The 12,733-nt window shown below is 40.6% G+C and overlaps 1 protein-coding gene across 1 annotated transcript in view; it reads left to right on the forward strand.

Annotated features, from left to right (window-relative positions):
- Positions 1 to 11,718: 11,718 nt before the first annotated feature.
- The window catches only part of notch3 (notch receptor 3), a 26,044-nt gene continuing 25,029 nt past the window's right edge, over positions 11,719 to 12,733 (forward strand). The window contains exon 1 of the mRNA XM_024271776.2: positions 11,719 to 12,335. Within this exon, the coding sequence (XP_024127544.1) occupies positions 12,275 to 12,335 (61 nt within the window). The 5' untranslated portion in view covers positions 11,719 to 12,274. The remainder of the gene's footprint in view (positions 12,336 to 12,733) is intronic.

Below are 12,733 nucleotides of genomic sequence, written 5' to 3' on the forward strand. Positions count from 1 at the left end.
TGAACATGCCAACATTAAGAGCCCAGCCCTCATCAGTAGAAGCAGATGAAACAGGTTTGAGTCTTGTTAAAAAAAAGAGCTACACTTATTGTGTGAGCCGCATGTGTGTGGAGAAGAGACCAAACATCCAAATGGCCCAAAATCCAGTGTGAAACAATGAAACGCACACCTGTCCAAAACGGTCAGCTTAGTCAAGATTAAGAAACCCCTCCTTTTTTTCTTTTGGACTCAAAAGCTCCAAACTATGTCGCAGAAGTGCACATGCAGGGTTGGAGTTCTTCATCCAGCCCAGTTGTACCCTATCATTCACTTGATACAGCTATCTGCTCAGCCTTGCCTGGATAAGACATGACATGATGGAAAATGTGTTTCACACGGCCTGTGCCGAAAAGGAAATCCAGGCTTTAGTCACCCGGGCCACTTCTGCCCAGGAACTCCATTTTTTTTTTTTTTTAGTAAATGAAAGGATTCCTAAGGATTTGCCACATTTTGTCCTTCTTTGATGTCCCTGTACAGTGTCAGATGCAATTATTATTTGAACAGTGCTTTGCACTTATTTGTAAAGCTTTGCTTTGAACAATCTCAGGATTAATGGTGTGTAATTTTGCTGTGTGAGAATTCTTTTAATAGGTTTGAAAAATATGAAAAATGTGGCTGTATAAAGGCAGCTGTTAAGCACTATAACTTTACTTAACCATAAATGTAGAAAATTGAGGATAAAATTAATCCACTCTGAACAGTTAGATCATACACAAGATTTCAGGTTTTGGAAAACCCTAATCCAGTTCACCACAACTGCAGTGAATAAATAAATAAAAAAAGAACAAGAAGTGTGTAAAGAATTGAAAGCCTCTTCATGAGGGTGTGGGCTACAAACCTTCCACTTTTGTGACCCTCTCACTTCAGAGCCCCAGGCCCTACTGTGATTATGTTGACCTCTTCCTCCTTATACCCCTGAGGCTGCTCTTATTGTAGCGATGTGGGCCCTCACTGCTTCCTCCTCCCTGTTTGTCCTGCAGACGAAAAGGCGAATTAGAACAAGCTGTTGAAACAACACTTTCATGGGAGAGCACGTCAAAGAGACCCCAAAGATGGCTCTACTTACATGTTTGGGGAGACCATCTCAAAGTCTCTTCTGCCAGTCTGGAAGAAGAAATGCAAAATGCAAAAACTTGTATGGGCTCTTGGTGCACATTTGTACATATTTACCCTATATAATGCACCTAGAGACTGCATAGGTGTCCAATTTGTTCTGCTTTAGTCTAAATGTATGTTTAAAGGAGTGCGTACTTCTCTGCAAGAGACCAGGAAAAGGGAAAAAAAAAAAAAAACAGAATCCGCTAGTTGGAATCAAGAGCATAGTCCTAGTAATTACGTCCCATAAGGAAGTCAATGATGTAATTAGAGGTTAGTGCACAGCAGAGTGTGGACCACATCTGGGATCCCCCGGGGACTTCGAGTCTTAGCATGTCTTCCACAGTGTGAGAACCTGAGCCCATAAGTACACCTAAACATTAGGAGCTGTTCTGAACACACAACTGCATTATGACCCAACATGACAGGTTTTACAACAGATGACAGTTTGATTTTGAAAAGCTCAAACTTCGTCTTATTTGTTCTTCTAAGTTACCGTCCTAAGTACTGTCAAAGGGAAACTGGGAGAAGTGATCCTGCAACAGAAAGTGAAAACACAAGTTGTTGCTTTTTGTTTTTGAGAAGTAAAAACTTAACAGATTATTGTGATTTTCCATGCAGTTTAGGTGTGTAAGTCTCTGAGCAAAGAAAGATTAGTTAGAACCCTTGTTTTAATTAAGAAATCAAGCATTTAAGGGAAAGGTGAAAACACAAACTGTTGTTGCATTGAAAACTTTCTTCCTCACTTATTCCCACCAAAAGATGGAGATAAAAGGACTAAATAAAAAATGTTATTTTTTTATTTCTACCTAAACAGTATTATTTTTTTTTTTGCAGCAGCAGGAAATGTCCTCATAGCAAAATAATGTGACAGATGAATGAAAATTAAATTTTTCTACAACGGCGGAGAGATTATTTGGTGCAAAATATTTTACAGTGGTGCTTCACCTCACTTTCACCTCACAGCAAGTAGGCTCTGGTTCAAATCCCAGCTGGGACCTTTCTGTGTGGAGTTTGCATGTTCTCCTCATGCATCTGTGGGTTTGCTTTGGTCATCCTGGTTTCCTCCACAGTCCAAAGAATTGTGTCAGAGCTTGATTGATTTAGCAGAGCTGGTTAGGTTGATATTTCAGATAAATTGTGCATTTTGTGGTACAAGCACCACATTTGGCATGGATGTACCTTCAAGTCCCCTTGTTCAAAAAAACAGAGGAAAATCCAAAATGGCAGCCAAACACACAATCGTTACAAAAAATATTTCATGTCTATTTGCCACAGTCTCAGCAATACGGATTGTTCATGCACAAAATGCAGTCTTTAACTATTGTACGCATATTATTTATAAATCAGATATATTTTAAGATGTTGGATTTTCTTGTGGCTATCATACATTTCTAGAAGAGGGGATCCAAAGTACACCCAAATTTGGTGCTATTCCATAAAATGCACAACTATTTTACTTACTAGCTCCACTATGCTCTAAATTGTCAAAAGACGTGACTGTGAGTATGTGGCTGTATGAGGTTGCCGACCTGTCCAGGGGGACTGCGCCTTTGCCCAACTGTAGCCAGGTTAAGCCCTGGCAGCGCTGTGACCCTGAAAAGGACACAGCAGGTTAAGAAAACAGATGGATGGATTTTTGCTAAAGATATTTGGTGCACAAGAGCTGTAATATTTCACTCAAATAAGTAGACAGAGGGTTGTTGTTTTAATTTATTTTGCATTGTAAATCCTAAATAGAGGCAGAGTAAAAGAGCTACACGTCTTCAATAAATACCTTGAGATAATAAAGTCGCTCTCCTTTAATCTGCTGCTCACCAGAGCTGCTCAGTTGTGTCAATACCACAAGCCAGGAAAGTGTGAAGGGGGCATTGGTTATCCTTACTTACACACCCACCTCCTCACCCAGCTTTGATGGTGGAGGGATTGCTGGGTCTGACAGCTGCTCTCAAATTAGAGAGTACGCAAAAACACTACAGGACCCAGGAATGTCTGGATTGCCCGGATTGCTTCTCTCTTCCTGGGAAGATTGCTGCACCTTAAGTCATAGTTTTTGGCAGGATGCTGGATAATCCAGTGAATCATATCTGCACATTCCTGACCACAGAGCATTTATTTGGAAATTCTGGCCAGCTTGGAATCGTTTAGGGGGGCACCGGTTCAAGCAATGGATAATAGAAGATTAATATCCCTGAACAGCAGGGTGAGAGCAATGACTGTTTCAGTTATTTGTGACAGACCCAACAGTCAGGGACTTCTGAGCGAAACCCTCCCAGTTTGTGCTTTATCATTCTTTCCTGACTGGTTGCTGGGGATACAGTGACCAGGCCACTGGGGTCAGTGCCACCAGGGGCATACTTCTGTAATTGCCCAGACAATGTGGCCATAATAATGTGCTGGTCATTTAGAGGAGATTAGGGCACAGCCTGAAACCCACCCAGGAGTGCATCCTTACCTAAAGCTGAGGGAACAGTTTAGAAGGAAGTTTACAATGTTTTAAAATGAAAAACCTGTGTTTGTTTGGTCACTAAGGACAAGGAGGGGATGGACGAGCCAGAGACTGACAGATTGGGAGTGGCCTGGTGGGTTAACACAAGGTTGAGGAAAAGAGATTAAAGGAGCAAGTTGATAAGTGCAGGTTGTACAGCTGTTTGAGATGGTGATGAAGCAGGATGAAAGAAAAAATAATGACTGCACTGAAGAAAAGAGAGGAAACTTTCATGGAAGCCCAGCAGCACAAGCTTCAGGATAAAGGGAATGAGGCAGGATGGGGCCGCCATGCAGATTTTTTTTCCACCTTCTGCCATGGACCAGCATGTTGTTTTTCTTCAATACATTTTAATAAAAGAGGAATTACTGAAAGACCTCTTCTCCGCTCTGCCCCTGGGTGGTGTGGGGTGGAATGTCTGTAGCCATCGGCCAGTCCCTCCTCCCACTCTGCCACAGCTTTGACTTCTGTAAAAGGTTACTGTGTCCAAAGTGACTCGAAAAATGACACATCTTCACTAATATCATGAAGTTTTACAGATATCTTTATTTTTTTTCTTTACAACAGAGCTGGACATTGATGCTCTTATAAATAAATAATGTGTTGTGTTTTATATATTTTGATTTGCATTAAAGATGCAACTGGAATGAAACATAATGAGCAGACACAATAAGAGATTCCTTCCTAGAGCAGGATGGTTAGCCTCAGGCACACACCACAAAGACCATCTCGACCCCATGCACTTCATTTCAGCCACACCCTGTCGTAATTCAGAGCTGCCTTCCTTATCATTCAAGCCTGCCTGGAGGCCATCGGCAGAGTGGGGAAAGAATGTGCAGGCACCTTTTGGTCTGTGTCCAGTAAGCCTGCCATTTCCCAAATTCACCCCTTTATCTAGACTTGATCCCTGCTTTCTCTCCCTGAGACGGCCAGCGAGCATCACCGTCCACTTTTAATTAAGCCTAACAGCTGCTCTGTCGCGTCGGTGCACAAAAGCATCTCTGACTGGATCGAGTTCTGCTCCACAACCAACCGGGTGTGATGAAGATGAGGAAGGTGGAGAGAATATCCACACATGTAATCTTACACCGCTTCAGCGGGCCAGGACAAAAGGGGGGGCCGGGGCTTCCAGAGTGAACCCTGCGACCACAGACTTCTTGGCCGACACAGAAAGCTGGCCTGTTGATTTTGGTATGTAGTCAATATCAAACTGAGCAGCACCAGGATACAAATCAAATACCAGCATATAGCTACTGCTCATCTTCAGAATTTCTTCAATTATGTTAAATTGGGAAAAGAGGGCAAAGGTGTTTTTTTTCTGCTCCTTTCCATTGAAATTGTTTAAATTGAATGTTAAATTTGTATAATTGCTTTAATAAATATAAAAATAAAAGGAAAAGAAAAATATTACACTCATACTACTTCAAATTTTAAACTAAAAGATAAAGACATTTAAGTCCCATGTCAATAATCTATCTGTTGGTCTATTGTAAAAGCATTTCTAGTGTTCTTTTAATTATTAATATGTAATTTCAAGGCTTTTTTTTTAGTGTTGTTTTCTAAGACAGTTTCTGCAGAACAACAGGAGTTCATCAGAAATGAATTGGAATGGAGCTGAGCAGGGAGCTTGTGGCCCACCAATTGTAGTTTGAAATGCTCAGAAATACAGTTTTAATCTTAATTTTCTTTATACCTGTCATCCATCATGAGAAAAATGCTAGTTTAACATGTTAAAAACACATTTTTTTGTCAGAGTGGGTCTTTAATGGAAAATTGCATGAATAAAAACAAACAAAAAATAAATTAATATTAATATTTTAAACAATTGTGCAAAAATAAATTTGAATAAATTAAAAAAATTAAAGTTGCACAATTATCCTATTCTTGACAGCTTTGGAAGTGATAATCTCTTTGTAGTAAACAGCCACAGTCAGTGGCTCGTGTTTTGATTGCACACCAGTCACGTTTAGTGTTTCTTCCCTGTTCTCTTCTTAATGACCCTGGCTCAGAGGGGCTCTGCTGGAACATGAAGAGGCACAGGTGGGGCTGTGGGTGCAGCCTGTCTCACCTCAGTGTTTAACTGTGGGAACCAGTCAGCTGCCAGTAGTGCATGAGCAACAAGGATCCTGAGGGAGTGTGGCGTAATCTCTTCTAACGCTCTAGACTCTTGTCTTTCTTTCACTCACTGGAACACACACATTTAGCCAGGGGGCTGCATGCATTTACCTCAATCAACACATACAGCAAACAGCAATCCTCAAATGAAAGCTCTTTCTGAAATCACATACGCACAGACGTGTTTGTATTGTAAATGTAGTCTCAGCCAGGTAAATATTACCCTGCTGGGATGTCATTGTTAGAAAAAAAGGACATAGCTTTACTGAAAAAGCTGGAAAGACAAATCACTTCGTCGGAATTAACTGTTACAAATAGGTGACGCAAATCAAAATATATAATTCAAGGAAAAAAGTCCTTCTGTGGAGGGATAAGAAAACATTCTGCAAGGTAAGGGCGATGATTCAAGGTTATGTTATAAAATCCTTGTTTCTTAATTTGTTATAGAATCAGACTTCGAAACAGAGGCTATATTATTTATTACACAGTGGAGATATTACTAACTACACAAATTATTTACTTTTAATTTTAATTTTTATTGATTAAGCTCGAATCATTAAAAATTTCAAGAAAAAAAATCAATATGAGAGTCAATGTCATCTCTGTGTTCATCATCAAGTTATTAGGGTATTAGCCCATTCAATAAAATCCTCAATATCTTTGTAAACTCTTTTGATGTCAGAAACCAAGTAAGGAGAGAATACATTTAAAAGTAGTTGCACTTTAGAACTTAAACACATGCAAAGAAATTGTCATAATTGATGAAATTGTGCTGAAATTATTGAAATTGTATTTCTAAGACCACCATCTAGATATTTTCACATATTTTTATAAGAACCTGCTATATTGTCACCATATTTGCACCAGAGTGTAAAGGAATGACAATAAATAGCTTTCCTAATACAGATTTTATAGAGCTGTGTTGGTGGGGCGGTGGGGGGGGCAGTGGGCTGGCAGCTGTTGCTGCTGTGCGGGGGCCCTTAGGTCTTGGCCTACCCCTAATGGCCAGACCAGCTGTCGGAGTTCTGTCTGTAGGGGCGCGGGACTTCAGGAGGCGGGGAGGGCATGAGAACTTCCACCCCCCTGTCCTGGGGGGCGGGTCCCCGCCTTGTCTGCCCTCCTCTGAAAGAGGATGATTGATGGCGAAGGGCTGACACCATGATTCCCCAACAATTGACGCAGGACAGAGAGAGGATGAACAGAGAGCAGGGGACCCCTCAGTGTCTTTCTCCTCCGGTTTTCAGAGGCAAATGTGGGATCAGTCGTAGTTATAATTCACTCATTTTTCTCAATATGTCTTTTATTTGACATTTTTAGTGCAGCATATGCCACTGGAACATTTTTCAAGGCCACCACCACCATAACTTTGCATATAAACTCCACTTGTTTTCTGCTTTATTTGTCAGATTACATGGATTTGAACACGGTTTTGCAAAATGGCTCAAATGACCCTCTGGCTTTATTTAGGATAAGCCCATTGTTGCAGTGGGCTTTCAGTGCCCTCTCTGCTGCTTCAATTCAATTAGTCCTGAAGACAGAGACCTTGATGCATGGCCCATCCAGGAAGGACAGTGTTTTGGTCTCAAGTGTGTGTGCCAGGTCACTGGTGGCGATAGGCCTAAAGCCTCGGCATCAGGGCCTACAAACACAGAGGTGACCTTTTGCACTGAACCCCAGGATTCTGCCTGCATCCCTTTCAGCAAGTTAGCAACACCTCTGTTCTCCTTCGAGATTTACAGCCTGATTGAGGGAAGGGAGTGTGTGTGTGTGATTTTGAGTCATAGGGAGGGAGGGAGATTCACTGTCCAGCAGCTGTCCATTGTGGTTTTAAGGAGCTATTTCACACGGAAGCAGAGTACCAGCACTCTGAATTCCTCCAGCTGCTAACTGTTCTGGTCCATTCGAAACACATTCATGCGCAGGGGTTTCTGAGCACATACATCCACTGTACATGCACACTCTCATGGTGTAAATAGATGGTGTGTGGCATTAAACAAAGGACTCATGGAAGAAAAGAGTCACCCAAGTACAAGCCCAGTTTCCTTCTTCCTCCCCTCCTCTACCAGCTCTGTGGACAAGCAAGACTTGTGCACACATACACGATTTAATAGCCATTTAGAGGTCTTGTGTGAAAGTCAAACACTTTTCCCGCAATCCAAAGAGAGATCCATCATTCCTGTATGTTTACTTTAGGCAAAAAGTTCCAGTCGCAAAGTGACTGTGTGGGTATGTCAGTGTGTAGGTGGAGGGGAAGAGAGAATCACTGTGAATGAGGGAACAGAATGAATGTCTACAAACAAACTACAAGAAACCGAGAAACCCTTTCTTTTCTTAAGAGTCCCTGGTGATAAATTATTCAGTGTGGGGGCATAGTGTAAGCAAAGAGCAAGTCCAGTATGCAGGGCAAGCCAAGCAACACAACAATATAAACAAAAAATGTTTTAAATATATTAAATAAGGGGGAATGGAAGATTGCCGAATGGTTTTGTCTAAATTCTGTAACCCAACAACACAATGGATGAAATAAAATGAAAGACAGCTGTTCTTTGGAAAATTTTAAAAACTTACAGGACAAAAGTTTTGATCAGTTCCATCTACATCTATCATCCTTTATCATTCATTTTATTTTTCTATTGTGCGTAAACCTTGAGTGTCAAGAAAGCCCACTTTATTGAATGAATTAATTGTTTTATTATTATAATTATTAGTAAAAGTTGCACACTCTTTATACTTGGATTTGTTTTTTTAAATGTCTTTCAATTCTAACCCGAAGCAGAATTTATTATTATCACTGGGAATTTTTTGCTGGGTCTGCCTGTTATGGTACCACACAAAACAACAAAGAGCACCTTCCTGCTCCACGTATTAACCTCAATTCTTAAAATTAAAGAGGCACAACTCCAGGTTGACAGATTTCACTGTACAATAAAATCAAAATCTGGTCTGAAGTCTCTCCAATAATTGGCCCTAAAGTCCAACTTTCCGGGGTCCCAGCCGCTGATTGGCCGTGACCAGTTTAGTAGGGGCTTCTAATCCTCTCCACACTCTCAGTGGGTGCTCTCTGGGCTTTTCCCATATAAATCAGTCTGGCCTGGGTGGTAAAATCATCACCTTCAGTCTGTCCACACACACTGCCTGTTAGTACCCCTTTTGCTCAAAATGTGCTATAGCTCTGTAAGGCCAGCAAACCAAGAGTTCTTGGTAATTATACTGTAAAAAAGTATTAGAGAATTAGACTTTTTGTGTTTGTGTGTGTGTAGCAATATTCAGAAATCAGAAAACGTTGAGACCTAACACTGTTCTCCAGCGCCACTCTCAAAAAACAAGACTTCCAGCTAAAAACTGTGAAACTGCTCTCTGGTCAGCCTTAGAAGCTCTGCTTGTGGGTTCAAAAAAATCTCTGAAGCTTTTGATGGAACATCTTTTCATGTTGGTTTGTGAGGCTGCTGCGTGCACAAACACACTCACCTCCTATGTGTAAGGCACCTTCCCTACAATAAGGACACTGACAGCACTGATGGGTGGTCTTTACAGCCTGTTTACCCCTCTCCTGGCTGTTCCTGACTATGCAAATGTACAGTATCATTTAGATATAATTTAAAATAAAGGCTTCTCTGTTTATCTCTGTGCGTCACAGTACAGCATGCTTTCCAAAGGAATTAGATGCTCAAACAAAGTTCTTTGCACAGCTGTATGTATAAAACCACAAATCTGGTGCCAAGGGGAGGTTCCTCCTGAGAAGAGTCCCCAAATATGTCCTAGTAAGTGTGGAATAGTTGTTTCTGCAGCTTCTCCTTTGAGCACTGCTAACTCTGTTCAAAGAGAAGTGCTGTTAGGTCCCAGCAGAGCATTGGTCCATAAATTCTGACCTGTCACATCTTTGTTTATGTGATTGGAGTTTCCCCCTGAGTCCCGCACGGGAACTTTGTCACCAGGGTTTCCACTCTCACAGCTTCTTTCCAATACAAACAAAATAATGAGTTGTTTGTTCTGTTTGCATGGAGTGACCAAGAAAAAGAGATTGTGTGAGACAAAAAGATGACCATAGAAATGTCTTAAAATGTATAGTATATTATTAAGATGAAAAACAAAAAGTTTAGAAACGTTTAAGGATTTCCTGCAAGAGGGTCTCTCCTTCAAGTTATCAGACCTGAAAAAATAAGTAAAAATGAAATCAAAATATTCAACGTCATTAATCCTTCCGCTATTTTGTTCTCTAAGTATTTTACCACCCTGAGCAAAGCATTTTTTTTACCTTTCTTATTTGGAATGAAGCTCCACACAGTAGCAGACATTGTGCAGAGATAGCAGCATTCTTTAAATACAACTGTCTGACCTCAAGTGTAGCGAGAATGAAAATGCCTGGGATCTCCTCCAGCTGCAAGCCCGTCAAAATAATGCAACCACCTGCCTGGACTGGAAGTGGATCTACGGCAACCCTGAGGGTGAAAGACAAGTCTCACAGACTGAAGAAAACATAAAAACATAGCCTATTACCTGTACACCTTCTTGTAATATATGTGAACCATAGTACTTTGGTTCAAGTATTTACAACTCTTGGTTGGAAGGAAAACTTTTATCATTTTTAGATATGGAAGTGTAATATTATTATTGTCATTATTATTCATTGCTTTAATTGATTGGCTGAAATGCACTTCACTTCATTTTTATTCCACATTTAAAAAAGGTCAGATGACAACAAAATATTTACTGAGCTTAAGTGTCTTCCAAAAGAAAAAGTACTGAAATTCTTTCTCAGTGGGGACATAACAATGCAATGTCACAGCCAACAAACAGTGCCAGTCCCAACTTGATTGAAATAGAAAACATATGGCCCAAACTTTCAATTCTGTAAACCGATCTGTCAACCTCTATAGGAAAAAGTTGGGACCTGAGTGAAGAAGATGAGAAAATGGGACAAAATTCTTTTCAGACAAAGCTGGGTGTATCTGTTGAAAACTTTGCATTGGCCAACTTTCATCACGCAGTGGGTGCCAGATGAAGCAGATGTCTGTGAAGACTAACAAGCTCTTAAGGTGACGTCACATGCGCTAACGAAGCTGTGTCTAAACAAACAGCATTCATGGCCTAACCCATGCCTGTAATTTATGAAAGGCTGGGCCCTGGAAAAGAGAAATGGGGGAGACGTTGGTGTAGAGGCAGTGTGCTTGAATATTAGTGTGCAGCCCTCCCCTGCAGAGAGAAACTGTGTCATAATGCTGGAGTGCTTTTATGATTCAAATCAAGGCCATTGTCTCTGAGAGCCACTGGCTCTGCTCTGTGCAGCAGAACAACTGAGGTACTATACGCCGGCTGTGGAAAATGAGTCCAATACCATAGGCTGAGGAGCTGCTGGATAAATTAGGAGAGCTGAACTAAGACCTCGGGACTTTCATTCTGTAAAACTGCCATGAGGGGAGACAGAAATGCCCACTGTCTGCCTCCCTTTGCAGCCCACCCTTTAATCAACAGTTCATCAACCCCAAAACACACAAACAATTAAGTTTGCACCAAACTGGACATCTTCCAGGAAGAATCCACCACACACACAAGCATCTGCAATCATTAACTGAGTTTGAAATAAATTGAGTTGATGATAAAATACACATAATGACCATCATAAAATAATTTCAGGAAGAGCGTCCAGTTTTTAATTTCTACATTAAGAGTTTTGGGGGTTTATAGTGTTTTTTTTTTTTTTTTTGTCAATTCTCGTCACTTTACTGTTAGCAGCCTTTCATTTTCATTAGTATATATATATAAAGCATAAAAACACGTTTTTTTGGACAAACTTTCTCTAGTGCCATTAGTTCATCAGAAATTCACCTTTGAATTGATATGGAGTAAGCCTACCCTCACTTCCCATCATCCCCTTGTTTGTAGCCTGCAGCCCTTTTGACCCAATCTAACATTACTGATGCAGCAAAAATGGTGAGCAACATTGGAGCTACTCTAGCTTTCTATTTTATGCATCAGAATGGAGCAGTGCAGGGAGATTGACTGTAGCACCTACGTCACTGGAGGCTTTTTCAAGCGGCCCTTTTATTGGCTACTCTTCATTCACAATGGTTTGAGTAAAGAAATACTCAGAAATGCAATTTTAATCTTAATTTTCTTTATATATTTCCTCTATCGTGAGAAAATACCGCAAGAACAAGTTAAAAACACTCAAAACACGATTTCCATTGGAGTGGGTCTTGTTTTGCAAGTGCGCGTTCTGCACGCGCGCGTGCGCACATGCGCTCAGATTGGTGTGTGAGTGAGGGAGAGAGGGAGGGAGAGAGAGGCGGGGTGATACGAGGCTCCGGGACGCCTGGAAAACTTTTTCAAAAGTTTTAGGAGGTGGAAGGAGAATCACAGCAGTGGTCGCGCTGCTGAGGATCGGGACCGGGAATTAACGCTGCGCTTTCCGGCAAAAGAAAATAATAACAATTTACCAAAAAAAAAAATCCCTTTGGATCCATATTTTGTACCAGTAACAAAGGATGTATTTCAACTGAAAGTTCTCCTCGAAACGCTGGAAATTATTCCTCAGAAATGGAAGGACATATTCCATGGATTATTCTGTCATTTTTACTCTTTATGAACGTCGGAGAAGGTAAGTTAGATGCTGAAGTTACTTTTGGGGGATGAAAGCGGGTTTTGAATCCACAGGTGAGCTGGACATGTCCGGACAACGGACCATCTCAGCCCAAATTGAATTCGTTTTTTAAGCCATTTCTTTTCCCCTTTTTTGTGTTTTTGTTGTTTCTTCACTTTTATTTCACTTTTTTAAAATTAGTTTTCCTACTAACATTTATTTGACAAAGTTTTTAAAGCCGTTTTAAATGAAGCAGCCAGTAGATTTTCACAATAAAATTTGCGCATCTTTAAAAACTCACATCTAAAAGCCCCCTTTACCTAATACCTAAAATTATTAGTCAATACAAAGATTTTTTGTTATATATCATAAAAATATCTTTTTGATATATTGAGCATATCAGCCAGCATATTAAA

The sequence above is a fragment of the Oryzias melastigma genome, linkage group LG8 (assembly GCF_002922805.2).
Source record: "Oryzias melastigma strain HK-1 linkage group LG8, ASM292280v2, whole genome shotgun sequence".
NCBI lineage: Eukaryota > Metazoa > Chordata > Actinopteri > Beloniformes > Adrianichthyidae > Oryzias > Oryzias melastigma.